Source organism: Salvelinus alpinus, chromosome 24 (genome assembly GCF_045679555.1).
Source record: "Salvelinus alpinus chromosome 24, SLU_Salpinus.1, whole genome shotgun sequence".
Taxonomy (NCBI): Eukaryota; Metazoa; Chordata; class Actinopteri; order Salmoniformes; family Salmonidae; genus Salvelinus; species Salvelinus alpinus.
In genome coordinates, this window is record NC_092109.1 from 25,862,553 (window position 1) to 25,880,675 (window position 18,123).

Sequence of the window (18,123 nt, forward strand, 5' to 3'; positions counted from 1 at the left end):
GTGAGTTAGTGATCTTTCATTCTCATTGAAAGGAAGTCTAAGAAGCGGTAGATCTGTTCTATGTGCACTATTCCTATGCTTCCCTCTCTTAAGTTTTGTTTTTGCATCTTTTACTTTTGTTTTTTTACACCAGCTTCAAACAGCTGAATATACAATATTTTTTATTATGGAAAATATATTTCACAGCGGTTTAGATGGTACAATGATTCTCTACACTGTACTTGCTTGTTTTGTCACATAAACATTTTGCAAACAGGAAATGGCGGAGCGATCACCTTACTGTGATTTTTGCTTGGACTGTCTGGGAGTGGTCTGAGTGGGGATGGGGAAACTGAAAGTTAGCTGTTATTGACAGAGAGGTTTGGAACTCTTTCTTATTGGTCTATAAACTAATTTACCACATGGTGGTGTCCCCATGGAAGGTCAAAACTTCGTCCCACCAAAACAAGCTGACATTTCAGGTAGTCTTTTCAAACAGCTCTTACACTTAAAGGGCATTGATCATCATTTTCACAATTTAACAGTATTATCCCAACCTCATAGTGTGGAAATATATATGAAACACTTGAAAATTAAGTTTTTGACTGCACTGGGCATTTACAGAGTGCAGGTGAGGCTACCGATGTTCTCTTCAGAGGTAGACTCGCTCTGGCAGCCAAAACAGCCAAATACTCCATCTTAACGTGAATCGATTCTCAATTGCTATACGGTTCTAGAAACAGCGTCGGGGCTCTGAACAAAAGGACTCCGGGAAGAAGATACCTTCATCAACAGGCGGTAAAGGTAGTTAGCTTCTATGAATGGGCTACCGTGTTCAAATTCAGACCGAGCGTCGGGGCTCTTAACAAAAGGCCCCCCCGGAAGAAGATGCCTTCATCAGTACATTACATTTACATTTAAGTCATTTAGCAGACGCTCTTATGCAGAGCAACTTACAAATTGGTGCATTCACCTTATGATATCCAGTGGAACAACCACTTTACAATAGTGCATCTAACTCTTTTAAGGGGGGGGGGGGGGGGGGGGGGGTTAGAAGGATTACTTTATCCTATCCTAGGTATTCCTTAAAGAGGTGGGGTTTCAGGTGTCTCTGGAAGGTGGTGATTGACTCCGCTGACCTGGCGTCGTGAGGGAGTTTGTTCCACCATTGGGGTGCCAGAGCAGCGAACAGTTTTGACTGGGCTGAGCGGGAACTGTACTTCCTCAGAGGTAGGGAGGCGAGCAGGCCAGAGGTGGATGAACGCAGTGCCCTTTTTTGGGTGTAGGGCCTGATCAGAGCCTGAAGGTACGGAGGTGCCGTTCCCCTCACAGCTCCGTAGGCAAGCACCATGGTCTTGTAGCGGATGCGAGCTTCAACTGGAAGCCAGTGGAGAGAGCGGAGGAGCGGGGTGACGTCTATGTAGGCGCGTCTATGAAGGGGGTATAGGGCCATGTGAAACCAGCTGCAGTCTATTCCATCTATGCAATGATGAGAAATCCTGGAAAGTTACAGTAATGAAACTGAAGTATGTGTTTACTTTTTATTCTTTAGTAAGAACAGTGGTCCCACTCTTCCTCCCCTTTCTTCTCTAGTCAGTATGTTTGAACACACAAGCTCTCAAAAGTGTACAGAGAAAAATGAAACTGATTGCCAAGGTTCTCCAAATTACTGCAGATGATGCTGTCTGTGTGATGGAAGTGAATAAGACCAATCATTGAAATGATCGATAGCTCTAGAGGCTTAATTCCTCTTTCTCATTAAGAATTGATTGGCTACAGAGAGTCTCTCATCAGCTGGAAAAGTCTCAGGGGGAGACATGTAGAGGCCTCTGCTTATGCACTGTTTGAAGTGGGCAAATATCTGTCTGGTGGGGAGTGGGCAATGTTAGATATATTTATGAAATAATATCCCACCTCTGTTTTCAGACAGGTGTCTTCTCAGTATGCGGTGAATCTGTCACTGCTGCTGCAAGTTCCACTCTCACCCACAGGGAGGCAGCATAGGTCCAGATACAGAGCCATCCATGCATACTGCTGTGTCATGCAAAACAGGTTTGATTTTTCCCCACATCCTACCTACATAAAACCTTATTCCCCTATCTTATAATTATAAAGGATTGTCCAACTGTCAAATAGGTCCCAGGCCTGGTGCCTGAGAGGGAAGTCTTAACAGGATCACTGTCTGCCACCGTGTGCCAACGTTTTGTCAGTGCCAACTAATGTCCTTTTAATGTCCACTAACCCAAATGCATGTGAGTTAATAGCTCCTTCTCACCCAAGGTGTAATTCCATTTCCTCCCTGATCAATAGTGATTGACTGTAAAACAGTGTATGAGGCTTAATTGCACCCCTCACCTCCCTAACATTAATCCTATCCTGTTGCAAAGCCATTTGGGCTTTTCAGTGACAGAGACAAGACAGACAAATATGACAGTTAAGCACTTTAGCAGAGGATCATATTACAGTTGTGCTGAATGATGACGTTTGAATAGACATTCACATGTCCTCCCTGACTTTCAGCATGGAATTTGGGCCTGTCATTGTGTTTGTTTTATCAAAAATATTGTGTATTTTCAACACCTCTGTTGGCAAAGGGCATCTTCAGTGATCTTCTATTACTAATACACTTGAGAAAATCGACTGAAGTCTTTTGAGGTGTCTGTCATATGCTGCAAATTGCACAAAAATCTATAAAAATCGAGTTGTGATCCCACTGAGTTACAGCAAGAAGATACAAAGCAAATAGAGATAAAACCATTTGCTTTACAAGTGAGCACACAATGCATTTCAACACCAGTAGATGCCTTAAGAGCATTTCTGGTGGAAACACAAAGCATGCTCCAGAAACATTGCTCTGGCCCTCAATGTTATAATTCCTAACAATTTTGTGAGTGCAAAACTTGTTTCCATGTATGGCTGCCGCTTGCTTTGTTCCACATTGTTTCCACTTCACCCACCAACAACATTATTAAAAAACATACTGTGTCCACAGCACCTCAGTGGTAATTGCCTCTGCCATGTGATGTCAGATATATTTTGTACTGAAGCTTTTGAAATTATATTTCCATGATGGATGAATGATTGAAAACATCGACGGTTTTAAGTCTGTTTGATCTCCATATGTCTTTAAATTCACCTCCCATCCAGTAATTCAAAAGTATTCTGTAGTCTCTTGCTCAGTTCGTATCACTCCTCATGACAGCCACTAGGCGTGATTTTAGCAGGCCTCTGCTTTCCTTTCACTGGAATTCATTTACATTTTACAACTCAAACAAATGCCCATTGTTACTGTTACTATTACTCCATAACCATACTCACAAAATAGGAGTCTTGGTGGATCTCTCTCTCTCTCTCTCTCTCTCTCTCTCTCTCTCTCTCTCTGAGGCTTAGATGTCAACAAGGTTAAAACCAGGTCCAGCTAAAGGGTCAGCAGGTCAGGGTTGAGATTGAGTAATCCGCCACGGCTCTGACAGACACTGTCCTTTGTTTTTAGTCAGTCACGTCGATCATTCCATGCAAGCTAACTTAATGAAGCAATAATGCATAGATTCTGCTATACATTCTAAATAAGCAGGAGGCTCTGTGGCTGGCCGAACAGTGACCTGTGTAACCATTCGCAGTAGGAAAAGGTCATACAGGGTTTGTGCTCTAATTAGAGTGGAATGTGTGGTCATCCTAATCGCCTCTGCCACCCTGTCACGTCTCTGCTGCAACACAATTCTCATTACATAAATCAATTTACCAGTAATTGAATTGCCTACTCTAATTGTGTGTTAATTATGTGTCCCTCCCTGGTAGTGCAGCATGGTGGCCCAGAAAAGAACAGGCTCTTTTTATGGTTATTTAGGAGAGAAGAGAGAGAGATGGTTTAGGAACTGCATGTTCCACTCACAAATTGGAAAATACTTTATGGAGGGAAATAGTGGGAGCGTGGTGTGAGATTAGAATTAGTGGCATAAGTGCTTCATCAGCCACAGTGTCTGGAATGATATTTGTGGAAACTTTTCTCATGCAGATCTGAAACATAGCAGCATGTATTTCCCTGTATACTCCCACCCTACCCATGACCACCACCCAAAAACACATTCTCTGCACAACCAGGATTTGCATAATTCATTTTATTTTTTATTATTTTTTATAGTTCTTCTAAATTGGCTGTTTTTTGTTGAACTGGACATCCTGTAAAGTCAAGCCCAAAGCCCTTAGCTGAGTTTGCACATCATCCTCTTAGCTGAAAAGTTGAGGGTTGGAGGAGAGTAGAGCGGGACTTTCATCCCTCTCTCTCTCTTTCACGTTCTCTCTCTCTCTCTCTTTCACATTCTCTCTCTCTCTCTCTTTCACGTTCTCTCTCTCTCTCTCTTTCACGTTCTCTCTCTCTCACTCTCTCTCTCTATTCTAACTCAACCTTTTATTGATAATTTGTTTTAACAGTGAACCTTACAGCATATTTACACATCAAACCCACTGTATAACAACGTCCACATAGACAACGCAAGGAGGATTAAACTGAAACGTTTGTTTTTTGTAATTCATATTTTTTGCAGTCTTAACTTTTCTCCTTTAATCCTCCATCCACTTTATGTTCTCATGCTGGGTTTGTAATGAGCTTGTCATTGGTGTCATCACCATCACCATCATCATCTCAATATATAGAACTCTTTTCAATATATTCCTCTTAGACAACAGCTGTACAATCGTACACAGTGTTTGACTTTTATATATTTTTGGGGGAATATATTAGTTAAACCCAAAATAAAAGAAATCATATCTGAAAGAAAAATGTATCAATATCCCAAAGTAACAAAATCATGCATGTTTTACTGTTTCTGTCAATAAAAACCCAAAAGATAATATTATTGATGGGATCTGTTTTTATTTACACTAAAATTGGCACTGTTTTTTAAGTCTTTGTTACTGGAATGATCTTAGAGAACACTCGATGACTCTATGGCGTGAAACACTCTCCTGGTAAGTCAGAGACCTGCTCTAAAAGGCAGGTTTTGACAAATAAAGAAAGACCAACAGAATAACCTTGAAGAGCCATTCAGCCCTCAAAAAATGAGATCCAATGTGTGTAGATAAATACCCTTTACTTCAGCTTTAGACGTTTTGTGGACGTTTTCTCCCATGGACGGAAACCCTGTGACATACAGTAAGTCATGTCCTCGTACGATTTTCCCAGGACATCTGTGACTCATCATCTCCCTATACCTTGCCAGGTGAACCCACCATTTAAGGGGGAAAAATCCAAAGGAAATTATTGATTTTCAAAATTCTTCTCGCAAAGCAGCATTCATTGACTCAGGTAAATCAAACAACCTAAAAAGACAAATGTAACTTTGAAACTGACAGTAAAGAACTCGGACTGCTCAATCCCAAGTTTGGCAGGCAGAGGGTAGGGGACACGGTCTTCAGTTTCCAGTGTTTCCATGTCAAACAAATGCTTGACAGTTGATCCCAAGTCCTTGTGTGTGAGCAAAAATAAGGATGTGTGTGTACATGTGTGTTTGTGTGTCTCTACATACTTATATATTCAGTGCAAACACATTTATGCTGACCTTGGGTGAATCCCATCTTGACCTTTGACCCTCCACTCTAACATTTCAAGCAGGTCGGTTGAACCTATAGCCTGTCCCTGACAATCCTAACCCCCTTGCAGGCTTTTTCTTTCTTCCACTTCCTCAAAGAGACGGACAGACAGGCAGACCTTGTGTGTACCGTGCCTGGTAGCGAGCGGGCCTACTGTTGCCAAGCAGCCCGCTCTCCCCCCACCCTATCCCCAGTCCTAGCACAGCCCAATGTACTTGAGATTGTTCTGGATGATCACATCTGTGACTGCATCGAACACAAACTGGATGTTGCTGGTGTCTGTGGCGCAGGTGAAGTGCGAGTAGATCTCCTTGGTCTCCTTGTTGCGGTTGAGGTCCTCAAACTGGCGCTGCACGTAGACCGCTGCTTCCTCGTAGGTGTTCTGACCTCTGTAGTCGGCGAAGCACACAGTCAGAGGGATGCGCTTGATCTTCTCGGCCAACAGGTCCTTCTTGTTGAGGAAGAGGATGAGTGAGGTGTTGGTGAACCAGTTGTTGTTGCAGATGGAGTCAAACAGACGCAGGCTCTCTGCCATACGACTCTGTAGAGAGGAGGGAGGGAGAGAGGAAGAAGAGTCAATAATGAGAATTTTCGTTTGCATACTGACATGAGACACAGCCTATAGATATGTGAGAGAATGGCTGTTCAACAAACAATGAACCAGCTATCTCACAGGATCCTTTGAATGCTATTTTACATACAGGCTGTTTTTAGCCTTGATTGTGTTAAATTAATTGGAGTGTATTTAATCTATCATTTTTATTGATTGTGAAAATGATTTGCTTCAACTGTTATATCTGCCAAAAAATGTAATACAATGTTGGCAATAACTCATTGAAAATGAGAACAGGTTTTGAACCTATAGTGTAGATAAAAAAATATTTGTGGCTGTTGCTCTGCACGTCACAGATTTCCACTCGAGCAGCCATAGGTGTGGCTTCTATGTTGTGTAAACATGTGCTGACGACTTGGTCAGACAAAGACCTGCACTTAAACTCTCATCCCGCAGGAAAACAGAGCACATGTCTCCTCTCTGTCACTAACCTTAGCATGAGTAGAGAAATGTTACTGCCCACATAAACACTAACTGAGTTACTGGAACTATGCACAGTAAAATAACACATCAAAGACTTGTTTTTGAGGTCAGATGAGTATGAAATGTATCACAAATCAAAGGTATTACGTTTCATGGAATCTCCACCGTGTGTTACTCTGAACGTAACCATGTACAGGAACAATTGCCAGTGTGAACAGTTGGACTAAGCGACAGAATAGACTTGATAGGTTGAGTACATCTCTTAAGCCCAACATATACTCAGTGATGACATATTTACGCAACCCTTCAGCTTTAGTCATGGAAGCATAAGCATAGCCTGCCTGACGTTGCCTTTGCCCAAAACACAACTTCATTGTCTTTTCTCTTTCTATGATTGCTAGACTATTTTTTGGACTCATTTTAAATTACGCAATATGCGTATCTTGTGGTTCTTAGTTTTTTTTACCACCAGACTAAGACCCATTTGTTTTGTGCTGCCTCAGAGATGTCAGCTGTGCGTTATCTAAACCCCTAGGATAAGTTGTATTTTTCTCCTGTTTTCCAAATTCCTGAAACCGAGCCAGTTCTGTTAGCAAAACAATTCAACTTTTGGTGAATGTTTGTGTTTCAAACCTCTAAAACCCATTAAATGTAAAAACAAAGAGGACTTTAATAGCTCTCTAAAATACTGGCATACTGAAAAATACTTGCACATGTTAATGGGTAGTGTAGTTGTCATAGAAGAATAACAAGGAAACAGTTGCTGATCATGCTGGGCAGTTGGTGAAGCCAAATGTGAAAAGATGAACAATTTGACTGACATCCTCAGTACAGATGCAGCAAGTAGAGCACGATAATGGATTATGCTTTTCCAAAGATGTACAATATCTATGTGACTAACAAAAACCTTAGGCCTGATAGATCTGATATTACATTAAAGCCCCCCAGTTTTAAAATGATTAACAGTAGACGTACTGCAAGAATGTGCCTCTGTCTGTCTGTCTGTCTGTCTGTCTGTCTGTCTGTCTGGGGGGGGGGGGGGGGGGAGAAATATGGATGGGAATGGAGAGGCTGCAGGCATGTGGTGTGTATCCAGTAGCTTGTGACTGAAGGAGGAGCTCATTTCGAAGACTGGGCTGCTGTTTAAAAGGTTACACAAAATATCATGGTGCTCTGAGCAAATCACAAGATCAAGAAAGAGAGAAAGAGAAAGAGAGAGAGAGATGTGTGCTATGTTAAACCAGGGACTAGGCAAATAAACTCAGATGCCTTTATACTATAAATTCTATGAACCACTCATCAATAAACGGACTTGTTATGGATCTAAAGCAGCTCTTGGTGGAGCTTAGAGATTCTCCAAACAGGAACCGGTGCAGTGGCGTGAGACGCAGGCTCTTTTCTCTGGTATAAGTAGGCATCCTTGGTGTCCACATCACCAACAAACTATCTGGTCCAAACACACCAAGAAAGTTGTGAAGAGGGCACGACAACACCTTTTCCCCCTCAGGAGACTGAAAAGATTTGGCACGGGTCCCCAGATCCTCAAAAAGTTATACAGCTGCACCATCGAGAGCATCCTGGCCGGTTGCATCACCGCCTGGTATGGCAACTGCTCGGCATCAGAACGTAAGCCGCAACAGAGGGTAGTGCGTACGGCTCAGTACATCACTGGGGCCAAGCTTCCTGCCATCCAGGACCTATATACCAGGCGGTGTCAGAGGAAGGCCCAAAAAATGGTCAAAGACTCCAGTCACCCGTCATAGACTTTTCTCTCTGCTACCGCATGGCAAGCGGTACTGGAGCGCCAAGTCTAGGTCCAAAAGGCTCCTTAATAGCTTCTACCCCCAAGCCATAATACTGCTGAACAATTAATCAAGTGACTACCCGGACTATTTACATTGCTCCCCCCTTTGTTTTTACACTGCTGCCACTCGCTGTTTATTATCTATGCATAGTCTCTATACAAATTACCTCGACTAACCTGTACATTGACTCGGTACCCCCTGTATATAGCCTCATTATTGTTATTTTATTTAGTTTTTTTTTTACTTTAGCTTATAGTAAATATTTTCTTATCTCTATTTTCTTAAAACTGCATTGTTGGTTAAGGGCTTGCAAGTAAGCATTTCACGGTAAGGTCCACACCTGTTGTATTCGGCGCATGTGACAAATACAATTTGATTTGATAATAGGGACTGAGCTCAGGGCCCTAAGCTGTGTACACTAAATAAGGTCAGAGCCAGTGGCTCCTGCCCTCCACATGTTCTCAGAGGTTCTACGCCAGAGCCCTGCTGCGTGGAGAGGAAGGCAGAAGCCCACTCACTGTGCTTTGGGATCCTCTATACTCCGTACCTGCCGACTCCATCATAGTAAGAGTTACAGCTTCTCCGAGGGAGAGTGGCAAGGAGGGAAAGGGGAGTGGGTACCAGGGTAGCAACACACAGCATGAAGCTCCCCCCTCCCATAGACACTACACACACCATCACCCTCCCTCTCCATGGCCTCCTGGCAGTGCCCCTTCTCCCTGAGCACTCTAGACACACAAGCCTATGCTTAAGTATTAATGAGGAGGGTTAACCCTGTGTTAATGCTTTGTTTCCAGTAAATATATATCCTGGAGTGAGTGAAGAGCCACCCCTCCATAATTCAATTCATTAAGGTTCGCTTCATATGGCACTACCATATAATTGGCAGAGCCTCAGAGCCTCAAAGAAAAGGGCTCTCTATACACATACACTCTCTCTCTTGTCTCAGTTCTCTCTCCTCTCGCTGGCTGTACACTGTGTTGCTGCTCTTTGCAACATCCAATCAAAAGCTCTGGGTTCTGCAAGATTCAACTAAATGTGCAGCCTATAAACAACATTTAATTCCAGGATGATGTGAATTCAAGAAGGTTCCACAAGTAATTTTTATGTTTCAATGTTTTACTGTCATTGATGTCCCCCATACATTCTCCATACCATAATAATTATGATGTATAATGTATACATTCATCAAGGACTCTAAAGTCTAACTCACATGACTACCACTGCTTGCTAGACACCCCTATCATTTATAGGCAAAAGTGTTGGGTTACAACACAGTGCACTTTGCTGTGTGTTGGTTAACATCACATGTCGAACTCATTCCACGTAGGGGCGAGTGTCTGTGGGTTTCACTCCTCCCTTGTACTTGATTGATTAATTAAGGTCACTGATTAGTAAGATACTCCCCTCAACTAGTTGCCTAGGTCTTAATTGAAAGGAAAAAAACTACAACCCACAGCCACTAGGCCCTCCATGGAATGAGTTTGACACTCCTGGTATACATGCATGGTTGGGAGAAAACATGGTGGCTTTGTAGAAATGCTCTATGTGGATTAGGAGAGGCAAGGACTAACTGAGTTTGAGATCTTAAATTTTGTTTCAATATTGACTACATTTTCTTGCATAGTCGGTGAGTGTTTCAAGAGCTAAGCCAAGAGTGGAATGCCTTGCAAAAGTATTCATCCCCCTTGGCGTTTTTCCTATTTTGTTGCATTACAACCTATAATATAAATGTATTTGTATTTCATGTAATGGACATACACAAAATAGTCAAAATTGGTGAATTGAAATGAAAAAAATTACTTGTTAAAAATTTAAAAAATAATGCATATGTATTCACCCCCTTGCTATGAAGCACCTAAATAAGATCTGGTGCAACCAATTACCTTCAGAAGTCACATAATTAGTTAAATAAAGTCTACCTGTGTGCAATCTACTGTAAGTGTCACATGATCTCAGTATATATACACCTGTTCTGAAAGGCTGCAACACCACTAAGCAAGGGGCACCACCAAGCAAGTGGCACCATGAAGACCAAGGAGCCCTCCAAACAGGTCAGGGACAAAGTTGTGGAGAAGTACAGATCAGGGTTGGGTTAAAAATGTTGAACATCCCAAGGAGCACCATTAAATCCATTATTAAAAAATGGAAGGAATATGGCACCACAACAAACCTGCCAAAGGTTGCCAACAAACCTGCCAAAAACTCACGGACCAGGCAAGAAGGACATTAATCAGAGAGGCAACAAAGAGACCAAAGATAACCCTGAAGGAGTTGCAAAGCTCCACAGCGGAGATTGGAGTATCTGTCCATAGGACCACTTTAAGCCGTACACTCTACAGAGCTGGGCTTTATGGAAGAGTGGCCAGAAAAAAAGCATTTGCTTAAAGAAAAAAATAAGCAAACACGTTTGGTGTTCGCCAAAAGGCATGTGGGAGACTCACCAAACATATGGAAGAAGGTACTCTGGTCAGATGAGACAAAAATTGAGCTGTTTGGCCATCAAGGAAAACGCTATGTCTGGCGCAAACCCAACACCTCTCATCACCTCGAGAACACCATCCCCACAGTGAAGCATGGTGTTGGGGACTGGGAGACTGGTCAGAATTGAAGGAATGATGGATGGCGCTAAATACAGAGAAATTCTTGAGGGAAACCTGTTTCAATCTTCCAGAGATTTGAGACTAAGACGGAGGTTCACCTTCCAGCAGGACAATGACCCTAAGCATACTGCTAAAGCAACACTCGAGTGGTTTAAGGGGAAACATTTAAATGTCTTGGAATGGCCTAGTCAAAGCCCAGACCTCAATCCAATTGAGAATCTGTGGTATTACTTAAAGATTGCTTTACACCAGCGGAACCCATCCAGCTTGAAGGAGCTGGAGCAGTTTTGCCTTGAAGAATGGGCAAAAATCCCAGTGGCTAGATGTGCCAAGCTTATAGAGACATACCCCAAGAGACTTGCAGCTGCCGTTGCTTCAAAAGGTGGCTCTACAAAGTATTGACTTTGGGGGGTGAATAGTTATGCACGCTCAAGTTCTGTTTTTTTGTTTTATTTCTTGTTTGTTTCACACACAAAAAAATTTGCATCTTCAAAGTGGTAGGCATGTTGTGTAAATCAAATGATACAAACTTCCCAAAAATCTATTTTAATTCCTGGTTGTAAGGCAACAAAATAGGAAAAATGCCAAGGGGGGTGAATACTTTCGCAAGACATTGTATGTCCATCAAACTCAACTCTGGACATTGAAGCCTATTCCACTTCATTGTTCCCCTCTAATCAGGGACTGATTTAGACCTGGGACACAAGGTGGGTGCAATATCCGGTAGAACTAAAAACAAGCAGGCTCCAGATCTCATAGCGTAAGAGTTGAATACCCCTGCTCTATGTCATCCTATCTGCTGTGAAACCCAGTTTCCAATTAGACATAATTCCCTAATCATTAATATAAAATTGTATTACCTTAACTCGTTTAATTAGGACTTTCATATTAACTTGTTAAATTGAAGCGTGAGAAAGTATGCCTACGCTCCTTAGGATATGTTAAACCTGTTGATAAGTGTGGTCCTATTCTGGATCCTCTCTGGAGTCACTGGACACTTTAATTTAACATCTCTACTATGTCTATGGGGCTTAGAGTGCAATCACAGATCACTGTAACAGCTCTTTGAAATGTATGTCCACTGTACACCACTCCAACCAACAAGCCCTTGTACTTTGTTCTCACCTCACATACACACAGTATGTAACCCAGTTGTTGAGCGCTCCCTCCCGCATACAAACATTCATTTACTTACAGTACACGCACCCATGCAGGCAGAACACACACACGCGGAAGTGCATGCACGTGCACACACACCTCATATCTATTCTCTCCAGTGCTGCTGTGTGTTGTACAGTCCTCCTCCCCCTCCCCTAGTCACAGCTCACTGTCAACAGCCCAGGATTAGGAGCGTTTGACTGGTCTGTTGCTAGGCAACTGAAGCCATGGCAACCAATTCATTATGAAGACAGAGATGGGACAGGGTAAATGCATCAGGGAATATGGGCTGGTGGGTCTAAAATCCCTGTGTAGCATGCCCTACCAGTGATTCAGCACTACACTACATGTGATGGAATAAGAGAGAGTCGAGATCTAATTCCTAATTCTATGGTTACAATACTCATGATTCTGCCCATTCATGTCCTCTTTGCTGTCATTCAGCCTTGTATTACATGTTAGCATATCATAGTCAAATGTCATCATGTGTTCCCCAGCCTCCTGTATTCAAACTCTTCCTTGAAATTACCTCTGGACCTGTCCTGTCCTTTCGCTGCAGATCAAATCTACAGGCAGACACACGCCCTACCCACTCTCTCTTATCTTCTCTCCCCTTCTCACCTCTCCCCTAGATCAAGCACTAGGCAAGCATTATAAGTCATTACAGCTCACAGAAACCAATATTCCAAAGCTGAACAATTAGCTGTGCTATTGTTACATCAGTTTGTTCATCATTTGTTCTTGTCTGTCAATGGCTGAGAAACATCACATGAGCTATCTAATCCAATCAGGTGCCTTGGCAAAAAAAAAAAAAAAAAAAATTGGACATTCAACATCAGCCGATTGCGCAAAGGATGTTGGCAGTTTAAGGTAACCATTGCAACTGGGTCTATTTCGTTAAAGGGCATGGCTGAATGATGACTGTGGTTAGTGAGTTGATTAGGTTATACTATAGAGCCATACCCACTCCATTACTCATGTAATTGTAGATCCGGCGCTTTTTCTCTGTGGAGAAACCTCAGCTCTCAGTCACTCTTCTCCCAGTTCTGCTATGGCTCTCTAGGAAGCTTTATCTTGATCATTTGTTTCCTGCTCTCTCCCTATCTCTAACCTAAAGACTCCTTAGCTGTCCCATAGACATACACTGACAAAAAAAACTTTGGCATCAGTAAACTGCCTAGAGATAATGCCAGGGGTTCCTTCTTGTCTCACAGTGAATCAAAGAAAGATTTCTGCACCGATACACACACAAAAAAAGAAATACCTCAAAATATATTCCTGTTTAAGACCGAGTCATTCCGTCCTTCGTGAGAGGGGGGAGAGAGAGATTGCTATTTGAGAATGAGCGGCGTCAACTCCCTCAGAGGAGGTATGGGGGATCTCAGGGAGGTAGCGACTGAGAATCTGGGCCAGCCCTAATGCTGTCTCTCTCCCTGACTCCCTCCCTGACTCTCTTCCTCCCTGACTCCCTAACTGTCTCCGAATCCCTCAATGTCTCCCTGCTTGCCTCCCTGCCAATCCCTGCCTCTTCAGACGCATTCTAATCTGGCTCCAAAGGTTTATGAGACACATTGGAACATAATGTTACCCGGGGATTCTGTGTCCATTGTGTGGATTTGAAGTTATGGCTTCAAGATACAATACATGACCAGAAGTATGTGGACACCTGCTTGTCTAACATCTCATTCAAAAATCATAGCCATTAATATGGAGTTGGTCCCCCCTTTGCTGCTATAACAACCTCCACTCTTCTGGGAAGGCTTTCCACTAGATGTTGGAACATTGCTGAGGGGACTTGCTTCCAATCAGCCACAAAAGCATTAGTGAGATGGACACTGATGTTGGGCGATTAGGCCTGGTTCGCAGTCGGCGTTCCAATTCATCCCAAAGGTGCTAGATGGGGTTGCGGTCAGGGCTCTGTGCAGGCCATTCAAGTTCTTCCACACCAATCTCGACAAACTATTTCTGTATGGACCTCACTTTGTGCATGGGGGCATTGTCATGCTGAAACAGGAAAGGGCCTTCCCCAAACTGTTGCCACAAAGATGGAAGCACAGAATTGTCTACAATAATAGCCATAATTCCTCCTCCACCAAACTTTACAGTTGGCACTATGGATTCGGGCAGGTAGCATTCTCCTGGCATCCGCCAAAACCAGATTAGTCCGTGGGACTAAGCTTTACACCACTCCAGCCAACGCTTGGCATTGCACATGGTGATCTTAGGCTTGTGTGTGGCTGTCGGCCATGGAAATCCATTTCATTAAGCTCCCAACGAACAGTTATTGTAATGCTGACGTTGCTTCCGATGGCAGTTTGGAACTTGGTAGTGAGTGTTGCAACCGAGGACAGACGATTTTTACGCTCTATATGCTTCAGCACTCGACAGTCCCATTCTGTGAGCTTGTGTGGCCTACCACAAAGTAGCATCCTATGACGGTGCCATGTTGAAAGTCACTGAGCTCTTCAGTAAGGCCATTCTACTGCCAATGTTTGACTATGGAGATTGCATGGATGTGTGCTCGATTTTATACACCTGTCAGCAACAGGTGTGGCTGAAATAGCCAAATTCACTAATTTGGCCATGTAGTATATTAACAGAAAAACATGCGTCAGAGTCAGACACCACTACTGCTGGAGCTGTTTTCGTCATTTCAAACATCGTACATCATATGACGTGCTTGAAGGTTTGAAATACACCAGAACTTGGTTTGTACCAGAACAAAATGTTTCTCTAAACAAAATACGTCATATGATGTTGATTGGAATACTAACCACTGTGTAGGCCTATCAACATTCCATAGTATATAATTAACAATTAAAATAGTATTCATATTATTCATGCTCATCTCTCAAACCTTCAAAACACATTGGGTTGAAAAAGCCTGTTATAATAAAGGGGAAAGCTGTGTAAACTGTTCCAACAGACACTTTACTGATAAGGTCCCAAATCAGCTGTGGCTGCCAACCACACCCAGAGTTCATAAATAATGTCCACTGGCTGAGTTCTCAAAGACAGGGGAGGAGAGCAGTCGGGGCTCTGAATTCTTAACAATCCCTTTTTTCCTTCTCCATTCCTGACTTCCTCTCCTTCTTTCTCTTCATTTCCCCCCGTTTCATCCAGGAAGTCAATTGTTCCTGCACCTGCGACATCCCACTGCTGAAAAGTGCCCTCGCAAGCTGCTAATTCTCACAGGTACACCCTCACACCTTACACTGTGAACTCAATTAACACCTAACTGCATTTTCCTCTGAAGAATGTATTTATAACTCGCTAAAACTAATTGATTTCATGTACTAACTCAGCCAGGACCTAGTACATTTTGTCTTATTTATGTTACACGTGAATTATCAGGCCACAGTTGCCACAGGAAGGTAGAGTATAGCTAGAGGTAACAAACAAGAACACGATGCACGTTGTTGTATGTTACAGCAGCAACTTTCCCTCCCTTTCTCTAACAGCTAAGATCCAAACCTCTCTGTAACTAACATGTTTTCCGGGAAATATATTGTGGATAAGGAGAATCTAGACTTCCTGTAGACCATGACAGAAGCATTCTATATTGTTTTATGAGAAGTAGCATTCAGGGGAATGCAGAAGGTTGTATAGAAGTGGTAATGAAGCAGCAGAAATAACATCAGACTCATGTGCTGTTGCATGTGTTATCTGCTCTCAATGCTTCTCGCAACAGTTAGCCCTCTATCTATGAATAAAGTCTTCCCTTTTCATGCTTTCACTGGGTATAGATATCATATCTACACAGAATGTCAGATACATGTTCCTCTTTGAATCGTTAGATAGGGGTTGTTACTTGATCATTTACCTCCAACATTCTAGAGGTCAACATGCTAGAGGTCAACTTGGGCCTCTGCCATTTTGAATCATATTATGAGGTACAGTATATTAAATTCTGCAAAAATAAGTCGTGTGGTAAGAATTGACCTTAAATGTAATCCACCCTGAGAAGTGTGAAGAGGAGAACACCACAGTGTCATAGATAACAGCACACCCCAAGGGTGTGATGACAGAGTGTGGACAGGAACTGACTGGTTGTGTAATGGCTAATGTTGCGTGTGTTGCCCATGGCTTCCCTTACCGTCTGGTTGTCTTCATAGAGCTTGAGGTCATAGCCGCTTAGCTCCACACAGAAAATGATGGCGGTCACGCCCTCGAAGCAGTGGATCCACTTCTTCCTCTCTGAGCGCTGCCCCCCCACGTCTACCATCTTGAAGGTGAGCTCCTTGAAGGTGAACTTGTTTTCCACGATGCCCGTGGTCATGTCGCGGGAGCGCAGGATGTCCTCCACGGTGGGGATGAACTCGTTGGAGGAGATGCGGTCCAGGTCGTTCAGGTAGTAAGCAGTGTTATCCTCCAGGTGGTACTCGTTGGAGCGGCAGAAGCACTCCTGCACCCCTGAGTCATCCCACAGGCGCTTCATTACCCCGTGCAGCTCCGCTGTGATCTCCCCTTTGCTCTCGGCCGGCCCAGTCAGGGCGAAGAGCTGCACGGCGTCGTAGGCGCGGTCAGGGTTGTGGAAGTCGATCTTGAGCGTGGCGAGGGCGCGGATGATGCGTGTGAGCGAGTCAATAGCGTTGTAGAGGATGAGGGGCTTGTACTCCTTGCAGGCGTCCAGATTGAAGCCTCCGCTGTGGATGATCTTCATCTGCTTGACGATGGTGCTCTTGCCAGAGTTGCTGGTGCCCAGCAGAAGGAGCTTGATCTCACGCCGCTGCCGCTGGCTCTCTGAGCGCAGGTGACGGTCGATCCGCCGGGAGCGCCGGGCCGCCTCCTTCTCCTCTGAACTCTGCCGGCAACCCATGGTCGTCTGCCACGCGGTGAACACTGAGGAAAACGTGGTGATCGCAGAAGAGAACGTGCCGGGTGGCAAAAATGGCGTGTCTGGGATCAAACCGAAATAATCAAAAATATCAAAAAGAGCAGAGATGAGAGACTAGGCAAAAGAAAAAAGGAATGTATGTCAGAGCAGGGATAGGATTATGTTTGAATCCTTAATGCTGCAGTGGCTTGATGGGAAGAGAGAGAGAGAGACACTTTCCTTCAAACCTGCCACTCAGAGCACACAGAGAGAAATGAGAACCACAGAGCAGGAATGACTCAGGAATATTTAATTATCCTCGTGGTCTAGGGTCTGTCCGTTGGTCTTCTGTGGCTTTATCCCAGGCTTTGCGACTAGCGTTGCCGTAGAGCTCTACCAGGACATGTTGGGAGGCCCACACAGAGCCTGGAGCTGGGGCTGGACTACCTGATGCCACGGGGGCTGGGGGTCATATCAGGGGTTACCCCCCTTAGGAAGCTTGCGGAGCAGGATGGGGGAGGGAGGTGTTAGTAGAGACAGTGTTCAGGGATGATGTGTAGCAAATTCCCCTCGCTCTCCTCCCTCATGGCTCTCACGTCGCCATTCCCTATCTTTGTGACTGCAGCCATCCACGTCAGTCCTTCCCGCGTTGTCTGCCTCCTTCTCTCTGGGCTATATTCTGCTCTGTTTCCTCGTCTCAGGTAACTGAAAGCCCCCGTTCCTGCCAACAAAAGAAGAAGAGGAGAGACATGAGCAATGAGCATAGAGTCATGATGAATTAGAGCATAGGAGCCTGAGAGGAACAAAGAGGTGAGCTGCTTCATAAACGTCTCAACACAAACACACAAAATACAAATACTCACTCATAAACATGTAGACAGTGAAACACAAAATATTGTCCCCCAAAGCTGACCGTGTGTGTCCGCTAAAAGGCATTTGAGGACACAGCACACGTTCTCTTGGTCAAAGCCCTGACCTGTATCTCGGCTCCCCAGCTGTGTTGCCATAGTGTCCCTCTCTGTGCTCATTTCCTCTTTACTTTTTGTTTCGAACAGAAGTTTCTCTCATCTATCTCCCCATGCAGCCCTGTGTTACCATAGACCCATTCAGAGCTGAGTCACACACAAGCAAACACAC

At 43.8% G+C, this 18,123-nt stretch overlaps 1 protein-coding gene across 3 annotated transcripts in view; it reads right to left on the reverse strand.

The window, feature by feature from the left end:
- Positions 1-4,082: 4,082 nt before the first annotated feature.
- LOC139552406 (guanine nucleotide-binding protein G(z) subunit alpha) overlaps positions 4,083-18,123 on the reverse strand; it is a 56,556-nt gene continuing 42,515 nt past the window's right edge. For 2 of the 3 annotated variants that reach the window (XM_071364123.1, XM_071364124.1), the window contains 2 exons: positions 16,267-17,707; positions 4,083-6,109 (listed from right to left, as the gene is read on the reverse strand). In XM_071364123.1, the coding sequence (XP_071220224.1) occupies positions 5,765-6,109; positions 16,267-16,989 (1,068 nt within the window). In that variant the 5' untranslated portion in view covers positions 16,990-17,707 and the 3' untranslated portion in view covers positions 4,083-5,764. Of the gene's footprint in view, positions 6,110-16,266; positions 17,708-17,849; positions 17,960-18,123 lie in introns of those variants that run through there. The other variant, XM_071364125.1, reaches the window with a different exon arrangement.